Source organism: Sminthopsis crassicaudata, chromosome 5, assembly GCF_048593235.1.
Source record: "Sminthopsis crassicaudata isolate SCR6 chromosome 5, ASM4859323v1, whole genome shotgun sequence".
Classification (NCBI taxonomy): Eukaryota; Metazoa; Chordata; class Mammalia; order Dasyuromorphia; family Dasyuridae; genus Sminthopsis; species Sminthopsis crassicaudata.
The window spans coordinates 195,939,465-195,951,690 of record NC_133621.1 but is presented as its reverse complement, the minus strand read 5'-3'; the positions used below and the strand labels follow the sequence as shown (position 1 = coordinate 195,951,690).

At 41.1% G+C, this 12,226-nt stretch overlaps 1 protein-coding gene across 2 annotated transcripts in view; it reads right to left on the bottom strand.

The window, feature by feature from the left end:
* The window catches only part of B4GALNT3 (beta-1,4-N-acetyl-galactosaminyltransferase 3), a 153,635-nt gene extending 141,625 nt beyond the window's left edge, over window positions 1-12,010 (bottom strand). Inside the window, exon 1 of one of the 2 annotated variants that reach the window (XM_074269336.1) lies at window positions 11,451-12,010. In XM_074269336.1, the coding sequence (XP_074125437.1) occupies window positions 11,451-11,619 (169 nt within the window). In that variant the 5' untranslated portion in view covers window positions 11,620-12,010. The remainder of the gene's footprint in view (window positions 1-11,450) is intronic. The other variant, XM_074269335.1, reaches the window with a different exon arrangement.
* Between the last annotated feature and the right edge of the window lie 216 nt (window positions 12,011-12,226).

Genomic DNA, 12,226 nt, shown 5'->3' with positions numbered 1-12,226 from the left:
AGGAATTGTTTATAAAATAGTTTTTTCCAAAATCTAAGAGGTGATTCAGACCATGATATGCTTTTTTTTTTCTTTCTCTGTTACAGAAGATGACGTGGTCACTTGCCCCTTTTGAAAAAGGAAGATTGGAAAATGGATTCCAACACCAGCATGTGTATTTATTTCCCATAAGCTCATGGCCAAGCCACTTCACACTTTGAAATATGATTTCTTCAATTCTAAAATGGAGGTACGTACAATCATTTGGGCTACCCACCTGAAAGGAATGTTGTAAGGAAAATATTTTTCCTTAAAGTACTTCATAAATATAAGATACTATTGTTTCTTATTTTTTTCCCCTTCTTGTTTTCCTCCATCCCTTTCTTTTCCTAAATGCCATTCCCAAAGTACATTTTCCCAGATCTAGATGTTCTCTCAAAGCACTACTGTAGCCTATATGTGAAACAAATATTCCTCTACACCTTGTAGTACTTCCAACAAAGCCCAGAACTGAACTGTGGATTCCTACAGTAATCACTTCATTTCAACAGGTTTCAGTTTCCCTGTCTGTAAATGAGTCAGTTGGATGAAATGATCTCAAAGGTCTCTTGAATCTTGGCTATTCTAAGATTTTGTGATTCAATTTGGCAGGAAGAGGTACAATTATAAGGGGATTATTTATGCCATGTAGTATTTAGTTAGATAGGAAGAACAGAAATTTCTCTTTGTAAAGCATATCAGTAAATCATTCATTTAAACTTGATAAAAATTTCAAACACCTGATCCAGTCCAGATTTGTCATATTTGTCAATGATTGTGTAGGTCAAAGCAACCCCAGGAAGGCAGTAGTGGTCCTGATGTAGATTTTGATTTCCCAAGGAGAGAGAGAAGAAGCTTGTGGAAGGAAACTGAGGTAATACTAAAAGCTTATTTTACTAGATGTGAAAACAGACAATGAAGAATAGGCTTCAAGAGAATCTTCAGGGCTTTTTCCCAAAATCCTGTTCTGCTCTGTAAAGTTTAACACTGGAGAGCAATCCAGAATAAATTTTTTAAGAATTTTAAATTTGGAAAAATTACAACATAGCTACCCTAAGAGTCTTTCTTTAGACACAGGGGTTCTTGCATCAGAAAAGGCAGAGACCAAAAGCAATCACTACTCTCCTAGAAATGGAATCTCTTCTCTAGAGGAGAACATCCTAGCCCAACCCCATTCAACACCAAAGGATTTGGAAATCAGGTCACGCCGTTTAAAGACATTCAGGGTAATCATAATTATGATAATATGATATTTATATTACATTTTAAGGTATGCTAAGTATTTTACAAACATTATCTCATTTGAATTTCACAACAGCCCCATAAGGGAGGAGCTAAAGTTATCATCCCCATTTTTAGACATGAGCAAAATTAGTCTAAGAATCTAAGTGTGACTCCATGGCTATTAAGTTTGAGAGAGAAACATTTGAACCCAGTTCTTTTTCACTCTAAATCTAGAGCTCCTTCTTATATATGAAGATCGGCCAAAGAATTAGAATCCTTTGCCTAGAGATAGTGAGCTACTATAATGTCAGGGGAAAAGTGGCAATCAGAATAGGCAAAGCATGGTTGAAACTTTTAGAATTAATTAGAATGGAAGCTAAAAATTAAATTGGGGAGATCATAAATTGGAGTGACATCTAGATTTGGGAAAACTTTTTTGTTTCCATTGACTTTCTATATGACTTGGAATAAGTCACATTATCTATTCCAAGCTTCAATTAATTTATAACAAAGCTTTTTAAACTGTGGGTCACAACCCCATGGGAGAGTCGCATAATTGAATATTGGGGTTGTGAAATTATGATTTATTATTAGTAAGTGTTTGATTTGTATACTTATTTTATAACATACATACCTAGTGTCACATAAAAATTTCTTGGGCAAAAAGGGGTCATCAGTAGAAAAAGTTTAAGTCCTGATTTACAAGATAAGAGTTCAAACCTAAAACAATTTTTCAAAAGTTAGGGGTAGGGAAATGACCTGTAATATAAATATGTTCAGGCCATATGAATTTAATGATATTATTTATAATTCATTATAATTGCAAATTAATTGGCATAGGCCTGTTGGTGTGACATCTGGTGGTAACCAGGAAGTTAGTCACTACTGATTTTCTAGTTCATGTACTTGATTTAATTAGATATAGAATTTTGCTAAATATCATACTGGCTGCATTAGGCTTTTGAGGATCTACAGACCAGGATTCTATGCTTTATTATCTATTTAGCTAACCTGATAAGATCTAAGCATAAGAAGGAAAAGATTATATTATCTGGTTAACTTTGGGCAAATCATTTAAAACTCCTGGTTTCTGTTTCTTAATCTTAAAAATGATAAGAGTTCAAGTAGATGACCTCTAAAGTTTGGCTTTAAGTTATACGACCATGTGATTTTCCTGTGTCTTACTTAGATTTCAGAAGTCAGGAATAGCTGTAAAATCCTTTGATCACATAGAAATTTTTAAGGGAATTCATTATTCTCTTTATTATATATATATTACTGTCCTTTTCAGAATATCTCACATCTCTGAAAATTTGAACCCAAAATTGCATATCACCACTTATATTCTAAATTATATCATCATCGATATTCAGAACAAGAATGAAATCAGTAGATTAGTTCATCAAATATAGTAGGGCACATGTCTATCTGCCCTAGTTTGTAACATTGGAATTTTAATAGGTCACCTTTCCAAATCAGGGGCTTGCAAACTTTTTTTTATCCTTTTTAAAAGTGGTCTTTTATTTTTCCAAAGATAGTTTTTAACATTCACCTTCCCAAAACTTTGTGTTCCAAATTTTTCTCCCTTCCTGGCTCCCAGACAGCAAGCAATCTGATATGTTAAATATGTTGCAACCTTTTAAATATCAGATACCTTTTGACAGCCTAGTGAAACTTCTTGAATTCTTTTCAGATTAATGTTTTAAATGCATTCAGATTAATGTTTTAGGCTCACAAAGGGGAACAATTATATTAAAATGCACTTATGGATATATATATCCATATTCCCCACCCCCCTGAGGCTGGGATTAAGTGACTTGCCCAGGGTCACACAGCTAGGAAGTGTTAAGTATCTGAGATCACATTTGAACTCGGGTCCTCCTGAATTCAAGGCTGGTGCTCTATCCACTGCGCCACCTAGCTGCCCCCTGGATATATTTTTTTAAAACAAGTTCATAGACCTCAGGTTAAGAAATCACATTCTGGATTTTCCTATGGAGTCAAATAAGATCGGAAGCCACAAAAGGACAGGTCACTGCAAGATTCTTGATTAAAAAAAAAAAAAAAAAAAAAAAAAGTCATGTCTGAATTTGAATGGAGTGGAGAGGGAGGGAGAAAAAATTTGGAACTCAATCTTTTTTAAAAATGAATCTTGAGAACTAAAACTAAAAACAAAACAAAACAAAACAAAACAAAACAAAACAAAACAAAACAAAACAAAATGATGTCCAAAACAAGAGAAAAGCAGATTCTATTCAGTAAAAACATTTATTAGGGGTCTATTATGTGCAGGGCACCATAGTAGGTATTGGTAATAAAGACATCTGTCAGAGACCCTTTTCACAAAGGACTGTGGGGAACAAGGGAGAATATACATAAAAATAAAAATGTTATATGATAGCTATAAAGGGAATCGAGTTAGTGTTCTACTAGATCTTTAAGAGAAAGGGTTTCAATTATAAGAAGATTTCATGGAAGAGGTAATAATTGAGTTGGACCTTGAATGAAAAGAGTTATTTCAGCAAATGGAATTGAGAAAAAGGAATCCATTGGAGAAATAGCATGATTGAAAGAAAAAGAAAACAGAAGAGGACAGAATGAGAAAGAGGGAAATTAAACAATCACTCAATAGGGATTTATTAAAAGCTCCTTATTGTTCAGTTGTTTCACATTTTTGTGACCCACTTGGCAAGAATACTTGGAAAAATACTGGAATGATTTGCCATTTTCCTTTGCCAGCTCTTTTTACCAATGAGGAAATTGAGGTAAGCAGCTTTAAGTGAATCATCCAGTACGAATAGTCAGTGTAGTAAATCAATGAAATGAATGAATGAAAAATTATTTATTAAACACTTACTATATGCTGATCACTATACTAAATGTTAGGGTTACAAATAGAAAGTAAAATATAGTCAATCTGTTTTCAAAGAGCTTGCATTCTAATAGAGGAGATAATACATTTGTTGTCTTGCGATTTCAGTTGCAAATCATATGGTTTTTTGGTCCTTAGGGGACTTACTATTGTTCCCCAACACTCTCCCACGGAGCCTCCTCCCTGTGCTGAGTAAGCTCCTATGGGCACGTCAGGGCAATTATGACCTATCTGTGAAACCACAGGTGCTAATGGAGAAATTCCATCCTCCCATACTCACTCCTTGTACAGACCCCAGATCACCTCAAACTATGTCATGGGCTCCTTGAGGGGCAAGCTCTATAATCAGGGGCAGTGACCAATGAATGAGAGCCCCACCCATGATTCCCCTTCCTCATTTTGGGTGGGACCGAGTGAGTAACAGGATAAACAGGTATGGCTGCATTAAGTCTGCATTTTGGATCTCATTACATCTTCTTTACCTCAAAACTCACTGTTCTTCCAATTTTCCCTGTTGCCATCCATCCTCCTACTCACGCAGGTTCATAATCTCAATGGCACCTTCACCTCCACATATGTAACCACTTGTCAAATCTTGCTCCTTCTACTTCCAATGCACCTCTTGTGTATCTCTCCCCTTTTTTCCTTCCCTAGTTCAAGGTCTAATCACTTCTCACCTGGAATGCCACAACAGCCTTTCTGTTGCTCTCCCATCTGGATCAATCTTATCTAATTTACACAGAATTGCCAAAGAGATTTTCTGAAAGGCTAAATCTGACCCCATCACTTCACTACTCAACCAATACCTATGGCAATCTGTTGCCTTTTAAATATGATTTCATGTTAATCTCATTCTCTTTAAATTTCTATTTTGCAGTAAGCAAATTAAAAAGTATTAATAAAACATTTAAAATGCACGAAAAGAAAGCAAAGAATTCAAAAAGGGATACAAGCAGTTTAATGTTGTTGCCACCTTATAACATTTAACATACTTTTTTAAAGCAATCTGTATAGTTCATGGTATCATGTAAAAAAAAAAAAACACCTCATTTTCCTCTCTAAGCTGAAATATTTGTTGATGATTAAGATTCATAATTAAAAAAGAAAAAAAGATGCAAGTTGGTTGGTACCTGATTATGATGGGTCTTGAGTGGCATGGTTACTTACCAAATAAAGAAAATGATTGGAAAGCTAATTGCATAGTGAATAGGCAAGAGGTTTAAAGGGATGGGCTCTCTTATAAAAAAGCCAGAAGAAGCAGAGAATTTAGAGAAATGATATTCATTAGAGGCTACTATAATAATGCATACTGACTGATTAAATTCACCTGTCTTCTCATATTTCATCGGATAAATGGTGGAGATTGGTCAGATATCCCTAAACACTTGATTTTCATATCTCCTCTCCCCAGAACTGTTAAAGATAAACTGATCTGATAAAAGAAACATGGCATTAGTATATTCAATAGAGTATGTACAAAGGTTCACATTGCTTCCCCTTTATGAACTGTGCAGAATTGCCCTTGATGGAATTAAAGAACAGCTGGCTAGTGACAAACCAAGGGCAGGTCAAACTTCTCGCCATTAAAAAAGCAGGACCCATTCTCTAGGGAGAGAGAACTGGGGACAAAAGAAGAAAAAGGATAGGAGACTCTCCATGGTGACACAGATGTGAGCTGACTTGACTACACGTTCTTTCTTTGTGTGCATCACTATCAGAGTACCTATAATAATTCTGTGTTCATTCTCCCCACTGATGTTGTGAGTTATGATATTGGGCAAGAATGTATCCCCAGATTATAAGAATGCTTTGTACCAATTGTCTAACTATACTGTCTCAGTGTAAAAAACAAAAACAAAAAACAAACAAAAAAACAAAAAAACCTCTACTGTTGGTGTTTGATTATTAAAAGTAAATAGAAAGGTGAAAGCTAATGAATTTCCACATCTTGGCGGTTAGGGGTATAGACTGCTGCAATTGGAATTTACAAAGAGTTTGGCCACACAAGAGTACCTTGAAAGTAGGGTAGTGGTGATCCTCTGAAAGACCCAACATATAAGTTGGGGAGGTATCCCAGAGATGGTATTATAGATCTGTCATTACTTTTAAAGCAATAATACCCCATTATACTATGCTATTATAAATAATGCTGCCACATATATAACCTATATTAAATTGCTTTCTCAAGGTGGAGGGGGGAAGGAAAGGAGGGATAGAAATTGAAATTCAAAAGTTTTTTAAAAGAATGTTAAAAAAAAAAAAAAGTATTACATTTAATTGGAAAAATAAAATATTTAAAGTGGCAAAAATTAATAAATAAGTAAATAATGCTGCTACAAATGTTTTTGTATGGGCAAATCCTTTTTCAGTGATATCTTTGGGGATAATTCTAGAAGTAGAACCACTAGGTTAAACTAAATGACTAATTTTAAAGCCATATTACTTTTCAAAAAGAATGCACCAATTCAAGATCCTGCCTGCAGATACTAGTGGGTGCCTGTTTCTCCACAACCCCTACAGTAAAATAGTTATCAATGTCCTTTTAATTTACATTTCTCTGATAAAGTCTAATTCTTTCCCTACCAGTCTCTTTAAATATTTGAACCTAGTTAAGTCCAACCCATGTTTTATCTTTTCCAGACTAAAAAGGCTCAAGGGTTTGTTTGTTTGTTCATTTCATTTTCTGACAAATCTTGGTATAGCATGATCTTTACATTGTCCCCCTTATCTAGATGCAATGTTCTTTCGAAAATGTGGTGCCCAAAATTGAATTGAGTATTATTCCAAGTGCAGCCTTACAAAAATAGAGTACTTTTTTCACTTCTTTTTTGCATGCTGGTGTAATGTACTAAGAGCTTCTTATAACCTCCCAGATTTTCTCTTCCTTCTACTGCCAAACAATGCTCTCTTCACTTTCCCTAATATTCCACATTTTCTTGTCTTGACTTTTGTCTTGCAAGTAGACTTTAATGACTCTGGAGGACAGAGTGAGGCTGATGATTTTGCAAAGCTCTATATTACTTAAATCCAATTCACTTGGAAGTCAAGGCATCAATGACAATATGTTTAACGTGACAGTACATTTTGCTTGCTCTCTTGGAGGAGGGAGGGAAAAAATTAGAACTCAAATCTTATAAAAATGAATGTTGAAATCTAGCTTTACATATAATTGGAAAAAATCAGATACTATTCAGTGTGTGTATGTGTGGGGGGAAGTCAAGGCATCATGATGTCATTGGTCCTCTTCAAGAAAGAAGAACAAACAACTTTCCACATGGTGGTACTCAGATTTCCAAACCTGGCAGTTACAATTACCAGTCTGTCCTAGGCCCAACAGAGTACCTTTGACCACTGACCTTTGCAGTGTCAACTCTACCCGGCTCGCCTCCTCTGAGGCCTTCAAAGGTCTCTGGCCATGATCTCTTGAATCTATAGCTTAATAACCGGTAGCACGCTCAAGAACAGCCACAGGTAATCTTAAAAGCCTTTATTATACCTACTCACATAATGCCCTGACTGATGCCCTGACTTGTTGGTTCCCTAGTGAACACCTGGTCAGAAGACCCACGTGTTCACTACCAAAATCCTTACCTCTTTTGGCTACCCATCTCGGCTTGGCCACCCAGGTTAGGAAGCCAGGGTGAAGAGCGCCAGGTTAAAGAGAGTGACTGCTGCCTGCAGTGGGCTTATAAAGGGCCTGTGAGGTCACATACACAGCCAATTAGCGAGAGAGTCACCCATTACGAAGCTATCTCTTCATGGTCAAGATCCCACCTACAAGGCAGTCCTAATATCCACAGAGATTACTTCCTGGGGGACTCAAATCTCCCGTTGCACTGTGTCCGCCCATTTAAAGGGCCCTTACATTTCCCTTCTCTTGTTTTGTGGGAACCGCATCCTTACAACCCACCATCAATGATCTAGAACACTACTACAAATTCAGTCACCCCAAATGTAGTTGTCCAAAAAGCTTTGAAACCTATACACCATCTATTTCCAAGACGCAACTCAATCTCAGTGCCCAATTTTGGATTCTGGGCTCTGCTATTACTGTAGGACTTCTCTTTTGTGAACCTCACAAAAGTGAGGCTTTTCAAGATAAACTAATAACCTGGGATCGCACAACTTATAAATAGCAGCACTTTGCCCTATCCCTTACCCCTTTAATTTCTTTTTCTAACTTCCCTGAAGTGACATTTAATTGTTTGTTTTGGTTTCTTGACCCAACATTTCTCATCCTAACTCACTCTTCTTGGGGATGCTAAATTTTGATTTTCAACTCCAGTTTGGCCATAGTCAAGAGGAGCAGGGAGTGAACATATTAAAATTGAATCCATTTATGAGTGACTTAAAGATTTACAAAAAAAAAATCCCTTTATCTCATTTGACTTCCATGACAAGCCAGTAAAATATTACTCATATTTTACAGATATGAAGACTGAGGCTCAGAAAGTTTACAACACTTGGCCTAGTTCATAGATCTTAGAAATCATCTAGGCTGACCCCTTCATTTTACAAATAAGCAATCCAAAGTGCAGAGACTCTGCTCCATAGTCATACGGATAGTAAAAACCAAAACTGGAATTCTGAAATATTCTAAATCTTTGAGCCTGAATTTGCTCTTCTTATTGCTATCCCTCCTACAAATCATGTCCAATAGATTTTATTAAGTACCTCCTATGAGCAAGACAGTAAAAGACACAGTTCCTGCTCTAAAGATTACATTCTCTTTATGGAATATTATTGTTGTATACGAAACAACCAGCAGGATGATTTTAGAGAAGGCTGGACAGACTTACATGAACTGATGCTAAGTGAAATAAGCAGAACCAGGAGATGATTGTACACAGCAACATCAATATTATACGATGATTAATTCTGGTGGAATTCTTTCCAACAATGAGATGATTGAGGCCATTTCCAATGATCTTGTAATGAAGAAAGCCTTATACACCCAGAGAGAGGACTGTGTGAACTGCTCACAACATAGTATTCCCACTGTTTTCATTGTTGTTTGCTTGCATTTTGTTTTCTTGCTCATTTTCTTTCCTTTTTGATCTGATTTTTCTTATGCAGCAAGATAATTGTATAAATATGTTTATATGTAATGGATTTAACATTATTTTAATATGTATAACATATATTGTATTGCTTGTCATCTAGGGGAGGGAGTGGGGAGAAAGAGGGGAAAATTTGGACCACAAGGCTATGCAAGAGTCAATGTTGAAAAATTATCCATCCATATGTTTTGAAAATAAAAATTGGGGCAGCTAGGTGGCGCAGTGGATAGAGCACCAGTCAGGAGGACCCGAGTTCAAATGTGATCTCAGGCACTTAGCACTTCCTAGCTGTGTGATCCTGGGCAAGTCACTTAACCCCAGCCTCAGGGGAAAAAAAAATGAAAATAAAAATCTTTTTAAAAAAAGATTACATTCTACTGGGGAAATATTCATGGAAATCATTATTTCAAGAGACAGATAAGAAATAAAATGAGAAAAAGAAAAAGAAAGAAGAAAGGAATAATCATCAAACGTGAAACTTATTTACAATTCATTTTTAACATGCATGTTAACACTGGCAAGATAGTAATACCTGACTTGTTTCCTTTTCTCTTATGAAATTTCTTCAAAAATGAGTTTCAAAGTACACTTCAAAAAGTGTGCTTTTCCAGATTTTGTTTCTGTTATCTACAAAATATATGGCTCTACGTATATATTACTCTGTTTCTGCTTTTTTGATACTGTATCATTTACCCTCCTTTTATCTCAACTCTTAAGGAAAGTGCTGGAGCCAGATTTCCAGTTTCTGGTACCATTTCTCCCACATTTCCTATTCACTGTATACACATCCTGTGGAGGTCATACACCTCCAATAAAATGGAACCTCCTTGCATTAGAACTGAATCGCTTATACTTTCATCGCTTGTATTTGTATTTGCAGTTTGGAACATAGTGTTTGTCTTTTGGTTTTCAGTCCTTATCCTCCTCCACCAGATCATAATCCATGGCGAGTCCTCTAACAGAGAGGACGGCCCTCCATTCTTCCATTACTCAGTCCACACAACTCCGTGGCCTGTCACTTCTGCCGCCACGTTTCTCGGACGTGCCCCTCTCTTTACCACCATCCATCTCGTCTGGATGGCCCCACCAGCTTGCATGGGGTCTCCCTGCCTCTAGTCTTTCCCAACGGTAATCCCTCCTCCTCAAAACCACCGCAATGTTTTCCTAGCCTGATAGAAGGCTGAGTGTAAGTGTGGAACTTGGGTCCTCCTGCTGCAGGGTCAGCGCTCTGTCCACTGCATTACCTACCTCCTCCCTTCCTTTTTTACAGATCTCCCCGAGAAAATGGCCACAATTCCAGACAATCGCCTCTGGGACAGAGGAGGCAGCTGGAAAAGCAGCAGCAGGATGGTATAAGGCATCTCTGCTCAGCCCGTCAGGAGAAGTAGTCCCTGCTGATGCAAGGGGAAGCGGGGACTGCATCTTGGGAGCGGACAGTGTTTGAGGGGGGCCTAAAGGCCGAGGCAGTGGGGGGGCCCCGGAGGGGGGGAAGTAAAGTGAATGTAAACCTGGAGGAAAAGGAAGGGGAGGTCAGGGGTGGGAGAGTAATGTGCAGGGTCATGCATTCAAGAGGGACTTTGGAGGCCGGTGGATCCAGAAGCCCCACAGAGGAGAATGGCCTGGCCAAGGTCGCTGGTGCAGAACGCGGATTCTAACCGGCATGCGAACCTCTAAGTGTGAATCTTGTTCAGGGACATTGGAAGTCCTAAATTTAAAACCCCAGAGAGGCACAGGGAGGCTCAGCACGGACGGAGCCGGGCGGAGACAGGACGTAGAAGAACGTCGGACGGGGAGATCGGGGCAGCGAAACTCGGCCAGCTCTAGAGCAGCCGCACCGGTGGGGACGGGCTGAGGGCGCCGCGGCAGCAGCCCCCCAGCCGCGCGGCGTTCAGGGAAAGCCCGTCTCGGCGCGAGTCCCCGGGACCTCCCGGCATCCGGGCCAGGCGGCGGGGCGGCTCCGTCCCCGTCCAGTAGCAGCCAGGAGCCTGAGGAGTCCCGGAAAACCCCCGGCCCGTCGGCGCAGAGTCCCCGGAGGGCGCCCCGCGGTTCGGAGCCCGGAGCCCCCCGGACTTCTCTCCGAGTAGAGAAGGGAGTAAAGGCTGCGCTCCGGCCGGGGTGGGGCTGCTACCTGAGGGAGGAAAGCGCGCCGGGAGCCGGGTCCGGGCAGGATTAGCTCCCTCTCCCCCCCAGAGGAAGAGGGTCAGCGCCCCCCTCCCCCCCAGGCGCACGCTCCCCGCCCTCTCCCCCCGCACTGAGCCCCCCTCGGGACTACTCACTCCGGTACAGGGGGTTCCCGTTGACCTCCCCGGACGCCACCAGCTCCAGATAGAGGGTCCAGAGCCCCACGAAGACCAGCGCGAGCGCCAGCAGCAGCCGGAAGCGCCTCCGCAGGAGCTTGACCGGGCGCAGCAGGAGCAGCAGCAGCGCGGGCCGGGGGCTCCCCATGGCGCTGCGCCGGAGCCGCAGCCGCCCGCGCGGACTGCTTCCCCCCCGGTCCCAGCCCCCGGGCCCGGCCCAGCGCCCCAGGCGCGCGGAGCCCCAGGCCAGCTTCTCAGGACGCCGCGGCCGCCTCCCCCGGCAGCTCTCCAGCGGGCCGCCGGCTCATGCTCCCGGCGCGAGCCGGGACGGCGCTCCGGGGGTCTGCTCGCCTGGGCGAGGGCCGATCGCTCCGGGCTAGTCCTCTCCCCTGGAGCACTTTGCCGGCTCCTCCCCTCCTGTCCTCAAGCTCCGCTCCGCTGGTCCTCCGTCTCACACACCCTCCCGTCTTCTCCGCCCCCTCCTCACTGGCGCACACGCAGGGCTTCCGAATGAGGCTTCCCGGGTGCTGGTTATCCTCTCCTCTCCAAGTCACCCCCCCCAATTCTTTCCCTTTCCTCCCTCCCAGCACCTCCCGCCCTACCTGTCCCGCCCCCTGCCCGCCTCCCCTCCCCCCACTTTGGCACTATTCCCTGCCTCTCTCGGAGTTCACAGGTGGGCTCCGCCCCCAGAAGTTGCTCTGCTGAGAGAGGGAAGAAATAAAGTCACTCTCTGGCAACCACTGATGGGAGGACCA